This window comes from Exophiala aquamarina (genome assembly GCF_000709125.1).
Source record: "Exophiala aquamarina CBS 119918 chromosome Unknown aczIA-supercont1.1, whole genome shotgun sequence".
Taxonomy (NCBI): Eukaryota; Fungi; Ascomycota; class Eurotiomycetes; order Chaetothyriales; family Herpotrichiellaceae; genus Exophiala; species Exophiala aquamarina.
Genome location: NW_013550587.1, coordinates 4,815,702 through 4,835,046, shown reverse-complemented (window position 1 = coordinate 4,835,046; position 19,345 = coordinate 4,815,702). Strand labels below are relative to the sequence as shown.

Here is a 19,345-nt window from a genome sequence, read left to right as displayed (position 1 = left end):
TTACAGATTCTCAGGTGGTACTTTTATATAAGCTGATTTTCAACAACGGATTCGAAGCGTGGCTTTCGCCGCGACCGAACTTCATCTTTGTATTTATTCTCTTGATCACGCCTTAGCTAACCTTTTGTCCTGGTCTATTCACGAAAAGAGCTATATATATGGAGTACTCGGCTGGACAAATGACTGTTCAGAGACCGTTGGCTTTGTAGACTTCTGCGACATGGGCTTTTATGTCGTAACTGCTCACATGTCAGGTTTCGGATAAGTTCAACTGTGGAGGATAAAGCTCACGTGTTCATCTCGTCAATGGTGAGTTTGTCCTTTTCAGCGGGGACGCTATACTTGCTGTTGCTCGTGTTGCTTGAGAAGCCAATGCGCTCCGTGATGTTGAGTCGAGCTCGGGCGCTTGCAGACTGCACCTTGGTAGCTCGAGGCTTGCGAACTTTTTCAAAGATCTGGACAGCCATCTGCACGTCTCCGCGGAAGTGTGCCTTGGAAAAGGCGAGACCGAGCGCCGCGGCGTCCTCGATGGCCTGGCAAGCACCCTGGCTCTGATCGGGCATCATGGGATGGGCCGCGTCTCCCATCAACGAACACAGACCATTGGCCCAGAAGGGATACTCTTGGTGAATCCAAGAGCTTGGGCTTGCTTCCTGTCCACATTTGCATGCAGACATGTTGAAGTGCAAGGTTTCTTGTCTTCCACAATGCCCATCCTTGCCCGGGCTGTGGACTGGAGAGCAGTGGCTGTCAGCCTCAATCCATCTCGAGACAGGTGCACATGGTACGGTACATACCGCCACGCCATCTGCGGCAACAACAGCATCATGATGTCCCTCGGTGCCGTTCGCGAAAGTAATACGTCCTGTCTCAAAGTCTACGTCTGTCAATTTATAATCAAGTCGCAGTTCGGGCTGGATGCCGTCGCCTTCGCCCAGAGCCGACTCCATCAGCATCCGGTGCATGTCCTGTCGGTGAAACCTGTAGTAGACCTGGAGTGTGTCTCACGATTAATTCCCCGATACTTGAAAGCACGTGGAGGAGAATCTCACATAACCCCACCGTTCCTTGTAATCCGCCAAGTCGTAGATATTTTGTTCGTTGCTGGTGTCCCAATCACGAGAGATCAGCTTGCGCAAAATGACCGGCTTTTCGATGGACACATCGACGTTCCACTCCTCCAGCCACGTGTACCGTTTGCTGCGCAGCTAATCGATGCCCCGACCTCGCCGGCAAAATGTGCACGCTCATAGACGGTGACCTTATGGCCAGCTCGACGAAGGGACAAGGCTGCGGCGAACCCACCCAGGCCACCTCCAATCACTGCGATATCTATTTGCTTCCAGGTGGTTTCCCTGGCAGACCCCATTGTTACTGCAAAGATGTAAGGTAAGCTAGTCGTGATGGGTAGCAGGTTTCCTGGAGGTGGAAGGGTATATGTTTAGCCACAGTTACGGCACGCAGTTGGTACAAAATCCGATTCCTAGTACGAATTTGAAATGATTAGACATCGACGTGCGACAGTCTTGGGACACAGGCCTGTCTCGACTCCGGAAAATGTGGGGTTTCCCTCGATACGTCCAGATAGTGACCTTTGCTGTGTGAATTGCAAAAAAATCAATGGAAGGCCCTCGGGACCGACGGGTTCCGGGATCTTGCATCCATCAAGTAACAAAGCCGTCGTAAGATGCCCCCCCCCGCTTCAATGACAAGGGCACGGTCCCGGCATAGAATTGTATGGGATATCTTGCCTTGTACTCCTGATCCCAATAGCTTATCTAGATACCCAACGTGCAGTACTACAAGCTGGTTCAAGGCTCATCACTGTACAATGTCTATTCCTCGCGTCAAACTGCCACCCACGAATGGGTCCAGCTACATTCTGCCCCAGCTGGAGGGTGAGATCTTCACCATCCCGGGCTTCAAGAGTGTATTTCGGATGTTCACCTCCCAGGCACAAACTAACAATGGCATGGCCGTGTTCGCCTGGGATGGCGTGAAGAATGACACTGCGCCGTTTCATCACCACAAGTACGCCCATGACATCTTTCTGGTGGCCGAGGGTTCCATGTTGTGCTGGAATGGTGACGAGTGCCGTCTTCTTGGACCAGGAGATTTTGCCTCTGTCCCTCCTGTAAGTGGCTTCCCGAGTGACTCCTACGCTTGTAGCAAGAGCTCACCTTTTGGAGGGCACCATCCATAAGCCGTATCCGCAAGGACCGGTGACTAAGGCCATTGACCTCATTACGCCTGGGGACTGGGTGAATTTCTTCCGCCACGTCTCGGACAAATTCGAGGGCCTGATCTTTCCGGAATGGGACGACCGGCAACAAGGCATGTTTCCAAATCTCGTCGGCAACTGGGAGGAGGCATTCGACGTCTTTGCGCACCCAGATCACGTTGGGTGTCCCGTATCAGACTGGTCAGAGAAGGATGAGGTGCTGCCAGACGGCGAGGTCCCGTACTTCTTGAAGGCGAACAAAGGTCCGCGCTGGTTGCTGGGCGGTGTCATGTCCCGCCCGTTCATGACGACCGTGCAGAGTGGTGGTAGATCGGCAATCAGCATCATCGAGTCTTCCAACGCGTACACTTCGAGTGTGTTCCACCAGAAGCTGGCATTCTCTGCGCACCACTGCCTGGTCGTGTTTGACGGAGAACTCGAAGTCTCCATTGACGACGGCGAGCCCAGCGTTGTTCGTCCGGGAGAAGTATGCTTTTTCCCTGCCAAAGTTCCATTCAGATTGGGATTCGCATCGAAATATGTCCGATTTTGGAGCTTTGCAAGTGGGAACGGAATCGAGTCTCTTGTGGGAGAGGCCGGACAAAGATACCCAGGCCAAGCGCTACCAGATCATGCACAAGCTTGGGATGACGAGAAGCTCAAGGAAGCATGTCAGAAGCTAAAAATCACCAGGTTGTGACTCATGACGTGATATATTTATACAGTTTTCCTATTGTTGGGCAAAATTCAAAGCATGACCAAAGTAATTTTCCTATCGAGATTTATTTCTAGAGTCAATACTTGGCACATGGTCGCATTGGATAACCAAAATTGATATATACTTCAATCCATCGTCATGCCCCCATTGACGTTAATGTACTCGCCATTGATCCACTTGGACCGAGGCTCGGCCAGGAAAGCGACAGTCCACGCTATATCATCTTCGTCTGCCAGACCACCCTCGCACGGCGTACTTGCTGAAAAAGAAGCTGTAATTTCATCTAATGCATCCCCGCAGCCCGTTCGGAATGTCTGCGTGTTGACAGGGCCGGGTGCAACTCCATTGACAGTACACCCGTATTTTGGTGGAAGCTCCTTTGCCCAGTTCTTGATCATGGATTCCAGCGCGCCCTTGGTAGCCGAGTAGGCAATCAGGTCCGGCTGTGGTTGACGTCCCGCTCCCGACCCGATGCAGATGATCCTGGAGCCTCCGGAAACGCCAGAAAGTGCGGGAGGCATTGACGGATTGTACGGTGTAAGATGTGGCAGCGCAGCTTTCGTCAAGAAGAAGGTGCCTCGGGCATTCAAGTTCATCGCCCTGTCCCATTTTGGCACGTCGATGTCCCAGGTTGCGCCATGGGATACAATGCCAGCGTTGTTGACGAGTATGTTGATATGGCCAAACTCCTTGACAGCAGCGTCAACTAAAATCTGGGGGCCTTCGATAGTCGAAAGGTCTGCACAGACAGCAACCCAAGCTGTCTGTAAAGTCTGCCCGACGGCCTTGCATTCTGCCTCCAATTCCGGAAACGGGTAATTTAGAACGATGCTGGCGCCTCGAGCCGACAGCTCACGTGCTATAGCCGCTCCAATGCCGGCCGATGAACCTGATATGACGGCGGCTCTCCCTATCAATGTTTTGGGGTAGGCAACCTTCTGTAAAGAATCCATGTTGACCGTTGTTTGTGTCTTGACACGTGAGGCTCAGGAGGCAACCGATGCAAAGCGAGTTAATAGCAGAAATTCAATACGGAAGGAGCCTGAATGTGGGTTGTGAATTTGCGGTACCCAATGCAGGATTGCTTGGTCATGGTTATTGCTCCAAGGGTAAGGCGCTATTGAGTCGAAGCATCCGGATCGCCAGAATCCAGCCAAGACCAAGGTTGAGTAACTCAGTATGGCCCGAAAAGACCCTGGCCAGCGGCGCCCGAATCCGAGTAGTATAGACACGGATTTCCGGGTTCCGTTTCCATGAGCTCGACAGGGTCTACTTTCGCTAGTTAGCCGGACATTAACAACGGTGGCCCGGACGGAACCTTGCACACACACTCGCACGAGCCTCGACCAGCAGATTTGGCGGCTCGGAAATTCGTTAGTTTGAAACAATCTGGGGTTGCGTTTCTAGAACCCTTTCTTCGAATCGCTACATGCGCTGGTGGAAATTCGTCCAGGTTCATAGTCGTAGGCCAGATGCGGCGTGAAAACCTGTATCTTGGCTGACTTACCCTGTTTGCCCACACCTTGGATACTCTTGTGCAAACGACGAGACAGGACCATCTTCTCTACGATCTCTCCCCTGCTGATGGTGTCGTCGCTGTCGGTCACTATATCCTGATAATGGCGAGGGCAAGCCTTCGGCATGAGACAGTCCTCATCGGACCTTCCATTCGACTATCCAAACTGGCAACTTTTGACGCGGCACCCAAAATCGTCACTGTCATCGTCGCCATTTTTGGTATCTCAGTTCTTGCTTTTACTCTGCTCCATTCACGCCCGAAGCCGAAGGTGCCGATATTGCTCCAGGACGAAGTGCGAAGCAGTAGAGGGCGACGCCAAGCATATTGCTACAAATCAAGAGAGTTGATGGGAAAGGGATATGAACTGGTAAGAACTCCCTGTGGCAATGACCGACAAAACTAACAGAGTACCAGTATCACGACGAAATCTATGGGCTCGATACGAATGACGGTAAGAGCACCTCACAAGATGAGGCAAGCACGATTACTGACACCATGGTCCAGGTGTGAAGCTTGTGTTGCCCACACGTTACCTCGAGGAGCTCAAAAGCAACCCGCATCTGAGTTTCCAGGTATCCATTGACAATGTAAGTATTGTTTTGGCGAGATCTTGCTCCGTGGCACATCTAACTCTAGTAATTAGGACATGCAAAAGGACTACACATACTTTGGCGGTGCGCCTGACAACGTAGTCAACGCCATCAAAGGGAAATTCAATGCGTCACTGGGTAAGCTTGGAGAAGTCTGTAGGTGCAAACAATATCCAAGACTGACTCCATTCTAGGATCTCTTACGCCCATCATGCATGAAATTGTGATCCGCAATCGAGCACGGATTATGGGCGAATATAAAGGTACGTTGGTTTTGTGGTTATCCTCCTGACGAGACTGACGAGAGTCTAACTCTACCGTGGCAGATTGGACTCCTGTCAAAGTTCATGACCGGATATTGAAGCTCACGGGACACACCAACGCTCGCGTGTTTCATGGTACGGCGGCAAGCTTGAGCGAGGAATGGGTTGATGCTTCTACTGGATATGTGTTATCCACCTTTGATTGCATTCGCGCCCTGAAGGCATGGCCGCCATACCTGCGGCCTCTGGTCCACCGCTTCCTACCAGAGCGCGCTGCAATCAACAACCAATGGAGGAGGGCACGTCCCTTTATCGTGGAGTCACTGGCGCACAAGAAGGCACTGAAAGGCGCGTTCCTCGAGGAGCCCGGCTCCATGTTGGATTACATGTCCAGCGGCAAGAACGGGTCTATCGCCTACGACGTTGAAAAACAGTTGCTCTACCAAATGACACTCGTCGCTGTTGGGACGGTCACGACCTACTCTTCTATTGTTCAGGTACTCTACGATCTTGCAGACCACCCGGAATATACCCCCATGCTTCGCGAAGAGGTTGACGCTGCCGATCGAGACCAGAACGGGTATTTCACAAAGGATGCCGTGTTTGAGATGAAGAAACTTGACAGTTTCATCAAGGAGAGCCAGCGCCTCCGAGCGCCAGATATGTGTTTGTATTCCTGGTGATGACGCCTGCAAACAACTGACGTGCTCTCACAGCTACTTTCCAACGGGCAGCTACCGCAGACATTACTCTCTCCGACGGGTTCTTCATTCCAAAGGGAACAAAACTTGAGATCCCTACTGCTGCCATTCAGGTCGATGAGCACATATATCCCGACGCTCAAACGTTTGATGGTCTTCGCTTTTACCACGAACGACAAAAGCCTGGTGAGGATAACAAACACCTCTACGTCAGCGTTGGCCACAACGATCTGTCGTTTGGTTTCGGCCGCCACGCCTGCCCCGGCAGATATCTTGGTCACATTAACATTAAATTGATCGTTGCCGAAGTCCTCTTGAACTACAATATCAAGTTGGGAGAAGGCCAAGGGCGACCGGTGGACCGGGAATTTGAGGCAATTGTGAGTTTTCCTCTGTCCCCGTTCATTGCACAAAGATGATAGTCTAACGAGTGCTACTCACGATCAGGTATCCCCGGACCCGGAAGGTGAGATATTGATGAGATCACGGGTTCCGAGCCATAGAGATTAGGGGCGTGTGCAGAGAGTGACATTCTATTAAAAAACAGGCTATCTTCTCTGACGTAAATGGAGAGAAATTCTCAACCTTAGGCTGCACGCAATTCGTGTCACTCCTCGTGGATTGGGACTCGAGTGCACATCCACTTAAACCTATGCACTCGAGCCCAATCCTATTGAGAACCTCTCTGTACAGTAATTTATCAATTCAACGCCATTGAGGTCGTGATAATTCGCACTCAGTGGTATGTTTTGCAGGTGCGGTCTACAATAGCTAGGATGCGAATAAACTCGCTCTACCAAACCCATGGAGTGTGCTCGATAGCTACAGCTTCCCAATAGCAACACACGGTCGTGGTAGAAATGTGAAAGTGTCCATAGACCCTTCCCCCCCGTTGCCCTGACTGATTTAAGGGTTCCGGGCGGAATAGCGATTTCCTGGGGAAAAAGGCGGGGGTCCGTCGCTGGTGGTCCAGAACATTTGCCAAGCGGGGAACTGTCTTGGTAGCATGGGCCCTGCTGTTATGTTGAGAGAATTGCCCATATCGAACAGAACGGCAAGGGTCCATGTCCTCGCCAATTCACTTCGGCCAGTGGCGCCCAAAGCTTCGTTATCACTGTTACGTTATCGACAGCCTTCAGACTTCGAGGGGTGGGGTTCGATACGTTATCTTGTGTTTTGTTTCCCGGAAACGGGAACCGGACTCTTTCGTTCCCCGGACCCTTTTCTGGGCCAGTGTGGACGGTCACCCTGGCGCGCCATTAGATATAGCCATCTGGCGCCTGCTTCATGCTGCAGGGGGCAGCCTCGCCGTGCATCAATGACAACTTAGAGCTTTCCTGCTGATCTCAACGCACATCAATCCCGACTCTCCTACTTTCATCTTTCGCGCACTCTTCCAGCATGGCTTCCAAAGAGGCTGTCGTGTCTGAGCCTCAGAAAAGCCCGTCGATTCAAAATAGCAGTACATACACCAGGTCCCTCTTTGCTCCCAGCCTTCTTCTAACCATTGTGCTGCAGACGCTGATTCCGAAGCCTCAGCAGGCCCAGAAAATGGCAGCTGGGAAGCTCTCGAGGGGACGAAATCAATCGGCCTGAAAAAGGACCTGTCCTTGTTTGGCATCCTGTCCGCAGGCTACAGTATCAGCAACAGCTGGCTGGTGGTCGCCGCCAACCTGGCCATCTCGCTCTTCTACGGCCCCATGAATACCGTCTGGGGTCTCATCGCGACCACCATCATCTACGCTTGTGTCGGACTGACGCTGTGTGAGCTGGTGTCAGCATACCCCACAACGGGCGCTCAGTACCACTGGACGTCCATCCTGGCGCCAAAAGGAATCAATCGAGCTGCCGTAAGTTCAACCTTGTCCTAAAAACCGCTCCGAGGCCCAGTCTAAAACCCCCAATCTAGAGCTATTTCTGCGGCTTCCTCAGCTGGCTGTCATGGTTGATGATGTGTGCGTCGAGCATGGGTGCCATGGCCAACGCCATCAACGCCCTCGCCCTCAATGCCAATCCCGACTATACAATGAAGCCCTGGACCATGTTCTTGATCTACGTGGCCATCAATATCCTCGCCCTTTCATTCAACCTATTCCTCCACCGAGGACTGGGAAAATTCTACGAGTTTGGGTGTAAGTGGCCCGTTGTTGAGAAAGGACGACCAATAGCTAACAAATAGTAATAACAGTCGTTCTCAGCTTGGTTTCCTTTGTGGTCATCACAGTGGTATGCCTGGTCCTGCAACATAACAAACAATCCTCTTCATTTGTCTGGCTGAATGCCACAGATAATTCGGGCTGGTCGCTAGGAACGCAATTCATGATCGGACTCGCTGGGCCAGTCATTGCGTTCATGCCGCTTGATGGAGCGGCACACCTGGTCGCAGAGGTCAACCGGCCGGCGATCATTGTTCCCAGGACTATCATCGCCTCTCTGGTCATTTCGTTCGTATCATCGCTCGTGTTTGGCCTTTCGATGATGTACTGCATCGGGGAGGTCACGTCGGTCTTGACGACACCTTCTGGCTTCATCCTGTTCGAACTTTGGCTACAAGCCACGGGGTCACAGGCACCAGCCATCGCATTCACCATTTCCATCATCATCATGCTGCCGATTGGCAGCATTGCCTGCCAGCAAGTGGCCTCCATGATGGCGCTCAGCTTGGGATTGGACAAGGCCTTGATCTTCCCCGGCACATGGAGCACCGTGAACAAGAAGCTCAGCGCACCTGCCAATGCTTTGCTTCTGAACTTCAGCCTTATGTTCCTAGTCGGCATTCTCTTCCTAGTGTCCACACTCGGTATGCCTAATTACCTACCTTTGAGATTTTTGGCAGCTAATGGTCGCGCACCTAACAGCATACAATGCATTGGTTGGCACGGCGATCGTCCTCCAGCAGATTACCTTGGTTATGCCGACCATCTTTTTGTTGTACAACCGCCGCTCCGTCCAGGCTCTCCCACCATCTCGTGCCTTTAAGCTACCAAATTTGGTGGGCTGGACTGTGAACATTATAACAGTGGCCTGTTTGTCAGTCACGACCACCTTTTTCTTTCTTCCGGCCAGTCGTCCTGTCACCGCGAAAACCATGAGTAAGTCGCACCTGAATTGTTTCATCTGCAGCAAGTATCATTCAGAACGAATCAGCTCGGGCTAACGTATGTCTCTTCTGCGGTGTTAGATTACGCCTCTGTTGTGGTCGTCGGCTTTATAACGATCGCGGTAATTAACTGGTTTGCCCACGCCAGAAAGCATTACCACGGACCAAGGTCAATTCAACTTCACGAGCACTAAGGAGCTTTCTTTGATAAACTCCTGTTTCATGGATGGCATGAGCATCTCAATGGACTGATCGATGGCCGGGGGCGCGGGGGGGGGGGGGGGGAGCTTAGACCAAACCACGAGTAGCTTGTGTTACAGGCCGGTGGTCTAGTTATCGCTGTATCAAAACAGAACCATTGCACTTCCTCTCATAAAATCTACTGCTCCTATAACGGGACCACTCGTTTCCCTCAATTTGTGTCTGACTCGTTCGTCGTGCTCCTATCGAGTTAACGTCTTGCACAGTTAGCTGGTGTTCTATTCCACGTGAAGCAATCACCGAATGATGCTAGAGAGTCTTTCTAGCGTTGCTTGTCAGTGCACACAGTACACACAGTTCCTTATACTCGCTTTCACATATTGAAACTATAGGCACACTTTTTCGAAGTACTGTCTTGAACGTACCTGGCACGAAGTAAATAATATCAGAAAGGAGAAATTTAAACTAGTCAAATTATATGAACCGAGGTGACAATTTATTTGAATTCGGTCTAGTGCAAGAGTCCTCTCTCCGACTCTGGCCTCTTGCTCTCTTGATTCGAGATATATGGCGTCCACCCACTTCTTTGCCTATACCGAAGGTGTGAGCGCCCTTCGGGTCTCGGTAAATTCACCCGGCGTTGGCCAGAGCAGTTTCCAGGCAGTATGGAAAATTCGGTAATGGTTGTACATTGGTGTTGCTCCTGACGGGGTTACATGGTATGTGGCACACCCAGGAGCCAGGAAAGCAGGTTTGCCTCGATTGTTTTTGAGCCAGTTGTTATACTCTTCTTGGACGTCCGTTCGCGGGTACAAAGCGTATCGCTGAGTCTGGCACTGGCGCTTGATGTGTCTTAGCATTTTGCAGTGCCAGTTGATCTGGATTTCCGCCACGGTGGTCACGTTCGACCAGTAGTTCACCGAGTTGGGACCCAGGACCAGGAAGAAGTTGGGGAATTTGGTCACTGCGATTCCCCAGTACGTTTGTGGGTAGTCCTTCCATGTCTGGGAAAGGTTGATACCGCCGACACCGTAGACCTGGAAATGGCCTCCTGAGTCGTTCATGTCGAATCCCGTTCCCCATACGATGACGTCAATTTGTCGAGTGGTCTCGCCATGATCTTCATGGTCGGTCCTTTTAAGGTAGGCTCCAGTGGGCTGTTCTGCTCGTTCGTCCTCGGTCATGTCTTCGGTGGGCTTGGAGACGATTCCCGTCTCAGTGAGCCGAACCGGCTTGTGGGTGATGAGTTCAACATTCGGCTTATTGAACAATGAATACCAATCGTCCAGGAACAAGACTCGCTTACAACCAAACGCTGCTCGGGGTCGCAGCTTCTCGCGTACCTCTGGATCTTTGACTTGCTCATCCAGAAAGGCAATATTGGCGTCGTGCATTGCTTGATTCTCCTTGGTTCCCTCCATCCACATCGTCTTTGTCTGATCAAACTAGAGGAGGTAAAGGGTTAGTTATGGTAGGTCATAGTATAAGAGGATTGATCTTACGAATATGAACCACCAGACGTGGTACAACCACAAGACTGGGTAACACCACCCAAACAACGCTTTCATCCAAGTTGGGATGACCTGGTTGTTTCTGGGAAGGACATGGCCAGAGCTCCGTTGGAAAACGTAGAGTTGTTTGACCAAGGGTTGGATGCGTGGAGCAACTTGAGCTGCACTCGGCCCAGTCCCGATAAGAGCCACTCGCTTGTCTTTCAGGTCGAGGTCGTCCCGCCACTCCGCGGTGTGTACCTGCTCCCCCTTGAAATTGTCTCGTCCGGGAATTTTGGCATACTTTGGTCGATGGAAGCCGCCTCCGTTGTCAAAGAGAACGTTCGCCAGCCATCTGGTGCGTTGGTGAGTCTGCCTATCTTCCACGAGGACCTCCCACAGTAAGATCTCTTCGTTCCATTTTGCATAAAGAACCTCGACGCCGAACATGGTGCTGCGACGTAGCCCGCGAGCCTCAGCCATCCGGGAGTAGTATTGCTGGATTTCTTTCCCTTCTGCAAGTCGTTTGGACCAGGCTAGTGAGATGTTAGCCACGAATAACATTCGTGCATACACAGCCAACATACTGGGGTTCAAGAACAATCTCATCTGATATGCGTGGCTTGGAATGTCGCAGGCAGCTCCGGGATACTTGTTACTTTCCCATACGCCTCCATAGTCCTCATTTCTGTCCAGAATGAGGAATTCGTCATGATGCAAAGTCTTTGTGCTGATGATCTGGAACCCCAAGGATATACCACACAAGCCACCACCAACAATCAAACAAAAAATGTGCCTGCTTTCAGGCTTTGTTTTCCCCATCTTATCAAGAATAGTAGGGGATTAACGAAAGTCAACTTTCCTCTCCTGCGATCAATACAGAGGCTCAAATTATTAGTAGAAGTTGTCGAGAAGGTCTGCGATATTGAGCACCAAAAGGCTCGTTAAAATGACTTAGGGTTCATCGTCAATCATGAGTCGCTGTACAAAGCCTAGATCACGCTTTCGGAGAACTCGCTTGTACGGTAAGAAGGCTAGCGCGACGATTGGTCGAACATGCCGGGCGAGGCTCGGACGCACTGGGTTGTCGGAGTGTCCGGCTTTCGGCTTCCGGCCTCCGGATGGGGTTCGTTGGACTGATTGACGTCGTTTACGATTCGTCCACGATTCGTCCACGATAGGGTCCCACGGCACTCTAATTGTGCCCCATGGTTCTCAGTCCACAGCAGCTTTGTATCTATGGTGTAACGGAGGAAGCACGTCCCGGCATAAACAGCAATCGAATGTGAGCGCCTTGTAGTACAACTTAATTGTTTTGTTTATTCAAATGGTCAATTAACGCGCTGATCCGTCGCCATAAAGTCTTGTAAGAGTCACTGGTAGAATGATTACACTTAGTGAGGTTTTCAACGACCCTTCTTTTCCTGGTAGTACTCCGCATATGTTGTCTGGTAACCCAAAATCCATCTACCCCAAAAGGCCATCCCAATCAAAAATATGCGGCTTGCAATGATGCCGAGCCAGGACTCCGAGATCGGAAGAGCGAGCGGTGTATCTGCACTGTGGAGAAATACCAACAGCTGAAAGAGGCTCGGGGCCACCTGGGCAGTTTTGCAGTCATCAAGGTAGCCAAAGAAATTACGGAAGAAGCGCTGCTCATTCTCATAGTCTTCGGGAGCCAAATGTACATCCAGAACAAGCGACTCGGTCGGAGACGCATTCTCGATCCGGTGGTAGAATTTCTTAGCGATCATAGCGGTCTTTTCATATCCGTCCTTGTGCGACAGTACTTTCCAAGGTCGAGGGTCCAGGCCCTTGAATATGTTGACACTGCCGGAAACAATCCGGAAATGCTCGGACTGGTTGATGTGATAATGATGAGGAGGTACCATTATGGACGGAGCTTCGCCTTTGGCCATGGGAGGGTGTACGTTCCGTAGTGTGTACTCGGCACCAGCATCCCTGAATTCCAAGGAGGATCGCCCATTTTCATAGAGGATGGGATTTTGATTAGCCCGCTCGGTCCGGGCGGGAAGTGGTGGACGAAGAAGCGCAAACATATTGAGAGGAAAAGGTACAGAAAGTAGATCGGCGTTCGACCTCGTGGAGCTGGAGGTCAGACTACAGCATGGAAAGAGGTATTTATGTATCTAGTTTTGGACCCGCTTAAGGCATTGTGGAGATTCCATTTGAGGGAAGTGACAGAGGTGCGGGCCGCCACCATATTGTGAACCCCTCTCTCGGATGCTTGATACTAGGAAACAGTACGTTACGCGCCCGAAGCCGCCTGTATATATGCTTGGCTCCCTGGTTGTTTGTAAGAGCGGAAGAAACCTCTTCAGAGGCCAGGGGAGTCGAACCACAAATCTTTGACTAGAAGTGAATGAAGTATTTGTTACTCTTCCAGCAATGATCCAGGCTTGCTAATGTTGCCTTGAAGCACAGTGTTAATTTTCCAAATCCATATCGAGAAAGTCAAGAGATGGCTGCGCACAAAACAACTCCCAGTCAAGGTCGCCATCGAAGTTGTATGTATTCTGGGAGCCATCATTCTTGTTAAAGTTCACCTGCGCTTGGGGCAGATTGCTGTTGAATCCCAGATTCGTGTTCCCTGGTCCCGCTATCGCACGGCCATCGGGATTAAGTGGAACATTTCTAGGGTGCCCTTGCTCTCGGACCGCTTCACGCTGCTGGAGGCGCCCAGTTGACAATCCCACGGGCCCAAGCTGTGACGTCTGGGGGTTCTGACCGGATTCACTTGTTTCGACAAAAGGGGCACACAAGTCAATGAGCGAACTGCAAAGCTTGTGGATCGCACCCATTGATGCGTGGGTCTGAGCTAGCGATTCCAGGCCGTTCGCCGTATCCCGGAGGAGTTTTAAGTCGAGAGAGTCTGAAGTTGCAACAATATTGCCAAAGACGCAGTACAGGGGCCTTAAGGGATACAGTGGCACAAGCCTAGCAAGTCGTCAAAAACATCTTCATCTGCAATACGGGAAGACGTTTGCTTACCATGCGAGCGAACTCAAAGCCATGCCCCGAAATGAGGAGGGCTGGGAGACGATCTGGAGAAGGACATTCAAGGATGACAAGGAGTTCCGAGCGTGCCTCAGACATTCATGGTTGGAACGCGTATCGTCGATGCGCGCCGTCAGACGTATCAGAGTGGTCATCATAGAGGCATAGATGAAATCGACGTTCATCCATTCAAATTTCAAGTATCCGTCTTGGTTTGAAGGCGGCTTGGCTCGAAACTGGGCATGTCAGCTGGGATCATAACTTCTGGTTTCAGCTCACGAACTTCCTGAGTTTTTGCGAAAATGCGATGCATTCTGCCTTGACAAGCTCTCAGTTCTTCGTTACTGGTCAAATTCTCCATGCCAAGTCTGGCTGGTTGACTGGGGGACTTGATTGCGCTTGTCTCGCGGACAATGATTTCCTGGACCCGGGAGAGCTCCAAAAGAATGAACAACATGGCATGAGAAGGTTGGGAGAGATCCAATTTCGAAGAATCCAGCCGCATGTGCGCAGAGCACGATGGTTGATACATGTTTGCCGACAGCGATTTGTCAAAGATGTAGCATTTCAAGAATACTAAGCGGGTGTTCATGGCCTCCTCGAATGACCCACTGGTGTTGAGCTCACTCAGCGCCCTGCCCCCAAGACTGGCGCAAATTCGACATGCATTGGTGTTGAGGCGCCAGCAACGGCGCATATTTCCCGTGTCCTGTGACAGCATGGCCTTCAGAGCCGGACGTTAGTGATCGTTGGGCACTCGGGACGAAGAGGAGCCTGGTAACCTACACCTGATAATAGTGCCTGGAGCATTGGAATGTCTGGTGCTGCCTTGAGGTCCATTTCATCAAGAGCGGCAAATGCCTTTGCATAATACCTGCGCTTCGATTCTTCGAGGTTCTCGACCATGGCCCGGCTCTGCCCTTCGGATCCAATGGCCACTAAATATGAATATGCAATATAATTGACGCAGACAATGTAGTGTAGTCTTGTCTGTCCGTAGACCTTGTGATTGATCAGAGCGAGGGCCATGTCTTCAAACGTCGAAGGTGATACATTGGTATTGATGTCGAGATAATAAGTCATGGCGACGTTGTTCCGCCTCCCTGCGAGCACGGGTCAATCTCTGCTTTCACATTTCTGCTTTAAGATCCTTACTGTCCATGATTGTGTGAACGAACTCGGCGGTCGGGTACGTCGACGAGTCATAGAAGTTGACTCGCTCCATCAGGGACGACATCAGGAACTCGGGCTTCGGCTGCATGATGGCAGTTTTCTTGGCCACTTGGACTGCTGCCTCGAGGGCTCGGCGCTTGTCACCCTCGCTGCGACCCGGCTGATGGTGCTGTTGTGATGGCGAAAGATACCTTTGCAAGTCGATGGTGCCCAGTTCGTCATCGCGAGGATCGAGTCCATCTCCGCAATGCTCAGGCGAGTTACTGGCTTCACCTTCGGTCTCTGCCACCGATGGAGACTGGGGCGGCTCGCTTGACGTGGGTGGTCTATAGTTCTGGCTTGTGCGTGGGAAGGCCTCCTCCACAGCATGGGTGCGCCTTCTCTTGATCGGGTGGGTAGTGGAGGAGTCTTCATCACCCACGAATGGCCATTCCGAGTCGGTGGCCTGAGTATCTTCGGGCGGAGCTCTCGAAGTTTTTCGAGGAAGTGAATCTACTAGTCTGCTGATGCCTTCGAGGACCATATTGAGTCGATCACTAAATGTAATCAGTTCACGGCCTCCCATGCTAGGGGAGGCCTTGGCAAAACGAACTCTTCATTTCTGTGCTGCCTGACGTTCGTCTGCTTTGGGCGCTGTCGAAGGCATTCCGCCTGTGCTACAGTACAATTGGCACAGGGACTTTGGCGATCACATCTGATCTGAAGGGCGTCAACTGACCCGAGAAGCTGAAGGCACAGTTGAAACAAGAGACTGTTACTAACCTTCTTGTAGTGACAAAGGTCGCACTTTGGGTAGTGAATCAGCTAAGCACGATGACTCGGTGACGTGTTTTCAACTCACCGCCGATGGCAACCTTTGGTCTCCGTGGGCGTTCATTATATCAAGTTGCTAGTCCCGCAACATGTAGAGTTGGCCTCAATAACCGTCTCGTCTCGTGATTTTTGAGGTGCTGTCCCTTTGGTACTGTAGTCGGCACCACGCGCTAGGCTCTAGGTAGTAGGGACAACGACGGCTAACACAGAAACACGGAGGAAAAATGGAGCATTGGGGAACAGGGTGGCATCATGATCGAGAATGGTAGGCCTAGGCCTATCCTGGTTAGTGTAATCTCTCTCCCGCATCGACGCGTCGCTTATCTTATCTACGGATTTTCGGGCTCCGGATTTCCGGGTTGGCCGATGCCTTGCAAATTCATCCCCTCCTTAAGCACACCGACAATCGTACTGCATCAATGCCTTGGTTGTGCTTGTGAACACTGGGAGTGAACATCGAGCCAATACGCTCGGCGCCGACAGAAGCGGCACCCCAGATTTCACCTCGGCTGGGATAAGCCTCTTTCTTGGGAGCTAGGAACAAATTGAACATTTTGTTGTAACTCACCGAAATTCATCAAGCAGGATGACTGTTGTTGCTGTTGCTGGAGGCACAGGCGACCTCGGGCAAACGATCGTCGAAGCCATAGCTAATACCGGCAAACATACTATCTATGTGCTTACCAGAAAGGTCGATCATACAAGTACGAAAAGAAAACCAACTTGCTGACTAGGTGTTACAGTCCATTCCTACTCACCCGCTCGCCTCGATAGCAGAGCTGGTTGTCCTTGACTATGAAAACCCTGAAAGCATCCGCGAGGTCTTGGACAGACTGCAAGTCGATACAGTTATCTCAACCTTGAACTTGAACTGGCCAGGCTCCGCGCAATCGCAGTTGAATCTGATACGGGGCTCGGCCCAGTCGAAGCTTGTCAAGAGGTTCATACCCAGTGAGTTCAACATCGATTACAATGTATCAGAGGAGTGGGTACGACCTTTATGGAAGTGAGGATCTGGACGATGAATTAATGGAACTGGCAGTCGAATGCCCTATCCACCCCGCGTTGATCAGCTCAGGACCATACAGGAACTGCAAGGCCACCCGAATCTCACATATACGCTGATACGCAATGGGTTCTTCCTGGACTACCTGGGACTACCGTTCGGCGAAACCCATCTGCATCCACTGTACTGCCTTCTAGATCTTCAAGCTGCCAAAGCTGCCATCCCAGGCGACGGAAGTATGCCAGTGGTCTTTACACATACAACTGACGTGGCCAAATTCGTGGCAACTCTCCTTGATATTCCTGCGGCGAAATGGCCCCTTGAATCGGCTGTGATTGGAGAAAGGATATTGTTGAACGATCTAGTTTCACTAGCAGAAAAAGCCACGGGTAAAACGGTCTCTCCTAGGCTACTTTTCTCCTTGTGGCTGACAATCAGTGCAGGCCGGCAGTTTACAAAGTCGTTCGACCCTGTAGAGGGCTTGCGAAAGATGCAAACTACAGAGCTACTATCAAATAAGCAATGCTACTCATATTTCCCAGGAGGGAAGGCAGAACTTGATATGGTTATCAGTACGATGATGGTCGGAATGGCCACAGGAGTGTTCGATATCTCGGGAACCGATCTACGGACATTTGCTCCGGAGACGGCGCTTACTAAAATTGAGCCCTTTTTGAGATCGTGCTGGGCGGAGGCAGGGCACTCCGTACCCACTTGACGCTTTGAAAACATGGGAAGTACTCAAAGCTTTCACGGCCATGAACACTATGCTTGTTGTTGCCATTCGACATGGGATGACCCAAGAATCAAGATATGCACTTATAACAAAGATTGATGGCGTACCTGACGCAATATCTGTTGGCGTCCCGTCTCGTGATATTGTAGCTGCCATCTTTACTCGATCCTGGATTGAGCGCCGGGAAATGTTACGCCAGTGCCTTCGAGTGCCGCGGATAGCCTGTTGGGGTCAAACCAGGATAAAATTTCGACAATCTTGTTTTCCGCTTGACCGTTTGTCCGGAGAAGCCAACAATAGTCCTGGTCATAATTCGCCCCGTTCTTTGCTTTTACACCTTCGCACCGCCAATGAACCACCGCCCAGTACCCATCCACAAAGGTATGCTTAACAGTCGGGGCAGGGAGTTTGTCCACGATTTCGTGCATCGGTTTCAGCACCCTGTCGACGTAGTCCTGCTTGCTCGTATAGCGGCCGGAGATAGGAGACGATCCGTTGGTAGTCCATATTAGGTCGTCCGACAGTGCTGCAGGGAACGCACGATCCCAATCCTCTTTCTTGGTAAAAAGCGCCTCGATGAATTCCCGGGTCCTTTGGGTTTGCTCCTGGTGCTTGGTCCCTTCGACTGTGGAATATTGAGACATGGTATTGCTGATGATAAAAGATTCTGTAGAGAAAGGGAATACTTAAAGATTACATTTCAGCGGAGTAGAGAAGGAAAAACGAGGATCCTTAGGGTATATAGATCCGAGATATTTTCCCGCTTATTTAATAGCCAAACTCACTAGGGTTTCAAATTCCGAGCATGAGGTAGGCCTCTCGGTAGTCTCGGTCCCCTAGGTAACGCCCAAGGCCGATAGAGTTCTCTACTTCCGGTCTTCTAAGGGCCTCAGAGACCTGTGCGCTGTGAGTCCTTTAGCCACACGCTGCAATCTAAGCTATCAAACGCTGTCGGTAATGGTGCTTGTGCGCGGCCATCCTAGCTGTCGTATGTTCCCAGGGGCAACATGACCAACCCGTCCTTAATACCCTACTTCCGCCGCACTATCTCCTGCGAGTCGCCTCTGAATTGAGGACACCTCCGACCCGGAATCGGAATCGGTAGAGTTAGTTCCCTGGCTTCGTTTCTTCCAATCGTATAGAGGGCTCTATCGTCTTGTTCTGCTGGGCCTTCCTGTCGGCCAATGTTGTTATTACCCAGCCCTTAGTCGCTGAGATGGCTCCATTGAGGTCGCCTGGATATCGCAGTAATAGTCCTTGAATTTCTGCAGGACTAAAGGTCCTCTCCGGAAGCTTTCTGCGGAAAGACCGAGCTAGAGATAGAATATTGTCATTCGATATCTCGTTATTGACTTCCTTGGACGTGCTTTGCTTAGTTGCATGATATGGCGAGTTATTGCAAGAAAAGCCTTTAGCCTCGACTTTTTCATCGTCTTAAGGAGGAGTGCCTTCGTTGGATAATGCATGCATTCGAACGAAAATGTCGGCAGCCGTTTCAAAAGTAGCGAGTTCAAAGTGAATAGAAAAGTCAACTCTGGCAGCACGAAGCAAAGCAGACTCCAACTGCTGCCTGTGGTTAGATGTCATGATCAGAACCCTGCCCTCTTGAGCCGCTGCACCATCTATGACATTTAGGAGTCCAGAAAGAGAGATGCCCGCTAACCGTCGACGTCGGCTCGATGTCGCCAGTGTGGTCCCTTGCGCTGTATCTCGGCTGGCTGTCATGGCTGCTGCATCAATGTCCTCGAGCAGGACGATGCATCTCCGAGGAAGGCTGAGAAATGCGGTTGCCAAAT

At 51.1% G+C, this 19,345-nt stretch overlaps 11 protein-coding genes across 11 annotated transcripts; 4 read left to right on the top strand and 7 right to left on the bottom strand.

The window, feature by feature from the left end:
- Nucleotides 1-187: 187 nt before the first annotated feature.
- Nucleotides 188-965, bottom strand: A1O9_01701 (salicylate hydroxylase; the record flags this gene model as incomplete). Its single annotated transcript, XM_013410859.1, has 2 exons — nucleotides 188-239; nucleotides 292-965. The coding sequence occupies 2 exons, from the start codon at nucleotides 963-965 to the stop codon at nucleotides 188-190; spliced, it is 726 nt and encodes a 241-aa protein (XP_013266313.1).
- An 866-nt stretch (nucleotides 966-1,831) lies between these two features.
- Nucleotides 1,832-2,921, top strand: A1O9_01700 (uncharacterized protein; the record flags this gene model as incomplete). The annotated part of the gene is made up of 2 exons (XM_013410858.1): nucleotides 1,832-2,134; nucleotides 2,190-2,921. 2 exons carry the CDS (start codon nucleotides 1,832-1,834, stop codon nucleotides 2,919-2,921), a joined length of 1,035 nt encoding a protein of 344 aa, XP_013266312.1.
- A 143-nt stretch (nucleotides 2,922-3,064) lies between these two features.
- Nucleotides 3,065-3,892, bottom strand: A1O9_01699 (uncharacterized protein; the record flags this gene model as incomplete). Its single annotated transcript, XM_013410857.1, has 1 exon — nucleotides 3,065-3,892. One exon carries the CDS (start codon nucleotides 3,890-3,892, stop codon nucleotides 3,065-3,067), a length of 828 nt encoding a protein of 275 aa, XP_013266311.1.
- A 666-nt stretch (nucleotides 3,893-4,558) lies between these two features.
- A1O9_01698 (uncharacterized protein) lies at nucleotides 4,559-6,431 on the top strand (the record flags this gene model as incomplete). Its single annotated transcript, XM_013410856.1, has 5 exons — nucleotides 4,559-4,825; nucleotides 5,102-5,186; nucleotides 5,243-5,311; nucleotides 5,375-5,977; nucleotides 6,028-6,431. 5 exons carry the CDS (start codon nucleotides 4,559-4,561, stop codon nucleotides 6,429-6,431), a joined length of 1,428 nt encoding a protein of 475 aa, XP_013266310.1.
- A 982-nt stretch (nucleotides 6,432-7,413) lies between these two features.
- A1O9_01697 (uncharacterized protein) lies at nucleotides 7,414-9,306 on the top strand (the record flags this gene model as incomplete). The annotated part of the gene is made up of 6 exons (XM_013410855.1): nucleotides 7,414-7,474; nucleotides 7,531-7,862; nucleotides 7,922-8,144; nucleotides 8,201-8,812; nucleotides 8,871-9,104; nucleotides 9,194-9,306. The coding sequence occupies 6 exons, from the start codon at nucleotides 7,414-7,416 to the stop codon at nucleotides 9,304-9,306; spliced, it is 1,575 nt and encodes a 524-aa protein (XP_013266309.1).
- Nucleotides 9,307-9,903: 597 nt separating this feature from the next.
- Nucleotides 9,904-11,625, bottom strand: A1O9_01696 (uncharacterized protein; the record flags this gene model as incomplete). Its single annotated transcript, XM_013410854.1, has 3 exons — nucleotides 9,904-10,758; nucleotides 10,816-11,339; nucleotides 11,391-11,625. 3 exons carry the CDS (start codon nucleotides 11,623-11,625, stop codon nucleotides 9,904-9,906), a joined length of 1,614 nt encoding a protein of 537 aa, XP_013266308.1.
- Nucleotides 11,626-12,209: 584 nt separating this feature from the next.
- Nucleotides 12,210-12,863, bottom strand: A1O9_01695 (uncharacterized protein; the record flags this gene model as incomplete). The annotated part of the gene is made up of 1 exon (XM_013410853.1): nucleotides 12,210-12,863. One exon carries the CDS (start codon nucleotides 12,861-12,863, stop codon nucleotides 12,210-12,212), a length of 654 nt encoding a protein of 217 aa, XP_013266307.1.
- Nucleotides 12,864-13,250: 387 nt separating this feature from the next.
- A1O9_01694 (uncharacterized protein) lies at nucleotides 13,251-15,517 on the bottom strand (the record flags this gene model as incomplete). The annotated part of the gene is made up of 5 exons (XM_013410852.1): nucleotides 13,251-13,761; nucleotides 13,816-14,057; nucleotides 14,105-14,545; nucleotides 14,608-14,924; nucleotides 14,977-15,517. 5 exons carry the CDS (start codon nucleotides 15,515-15,517, stop codon nucleotides 13,251-13,253), a joined length of 2,052 nt encoding a protein of 683 aa, XP_013266306.1.
- An 876-nt stretch (nucleotides 15,518-16,393) lies between these two features.
- Nucleotides 16,394-17,531, top strand: A1O9_01693 (uncharacterized protein; the record flags this gene model as incomplete). Its single annotated transcript, XM_013410851.1, has 3 exons — nucleotides 16,394-16,498; nucleotides 16,542-16,796; nucleotides 16,896-17,531. The coding sequence occupies 3 exons, from the start codon at nucleotides 16,394-16,396 to the stop codon at nucleotides 17,529-17,531; spliced, it is 996 nt and encodes a 331-aa protein (XP_013266305.1).
- Nucleotides 17,532-17,707: 176 nt separating this feature from the next.
- Nucleotides 17,708-18,193, bottom strand: A1O9_01692 (uncharacterized protein; the record flags this gene model as incomplete). Its single annotated transcript, XM_013410850.1, has 1 exon — nucleotides 17,708-18,193. One exon carries the CDS (start codon nucleotides 18,191-18,193, stop codon nucleotides 17,708-17,710), a length of 486 nt encoding a protein of 161 aa, XP_013266304.1.
- Nucleotides 18,194-18,704: 511 nt separating this feature from the next.
- A1O9_01691 (uncharacterized protein) lies at nucleotides 18,705-19,202 on the bottom strand (the record flags this gene model as incomplete). The annotated part of the gene is made up of 2 exons (XM_013410849.1): nucleotides 18,705-18,965; nucleotides 19,026-19,202. Coding segments are annotated over 2 exons (438 nt in total), but the record flags the coding sequence as incomplete, so codon positions are not given.
- Between the last annotated feature and the right edge of the window lie 143 nt (nucleotides 19,203-19,345).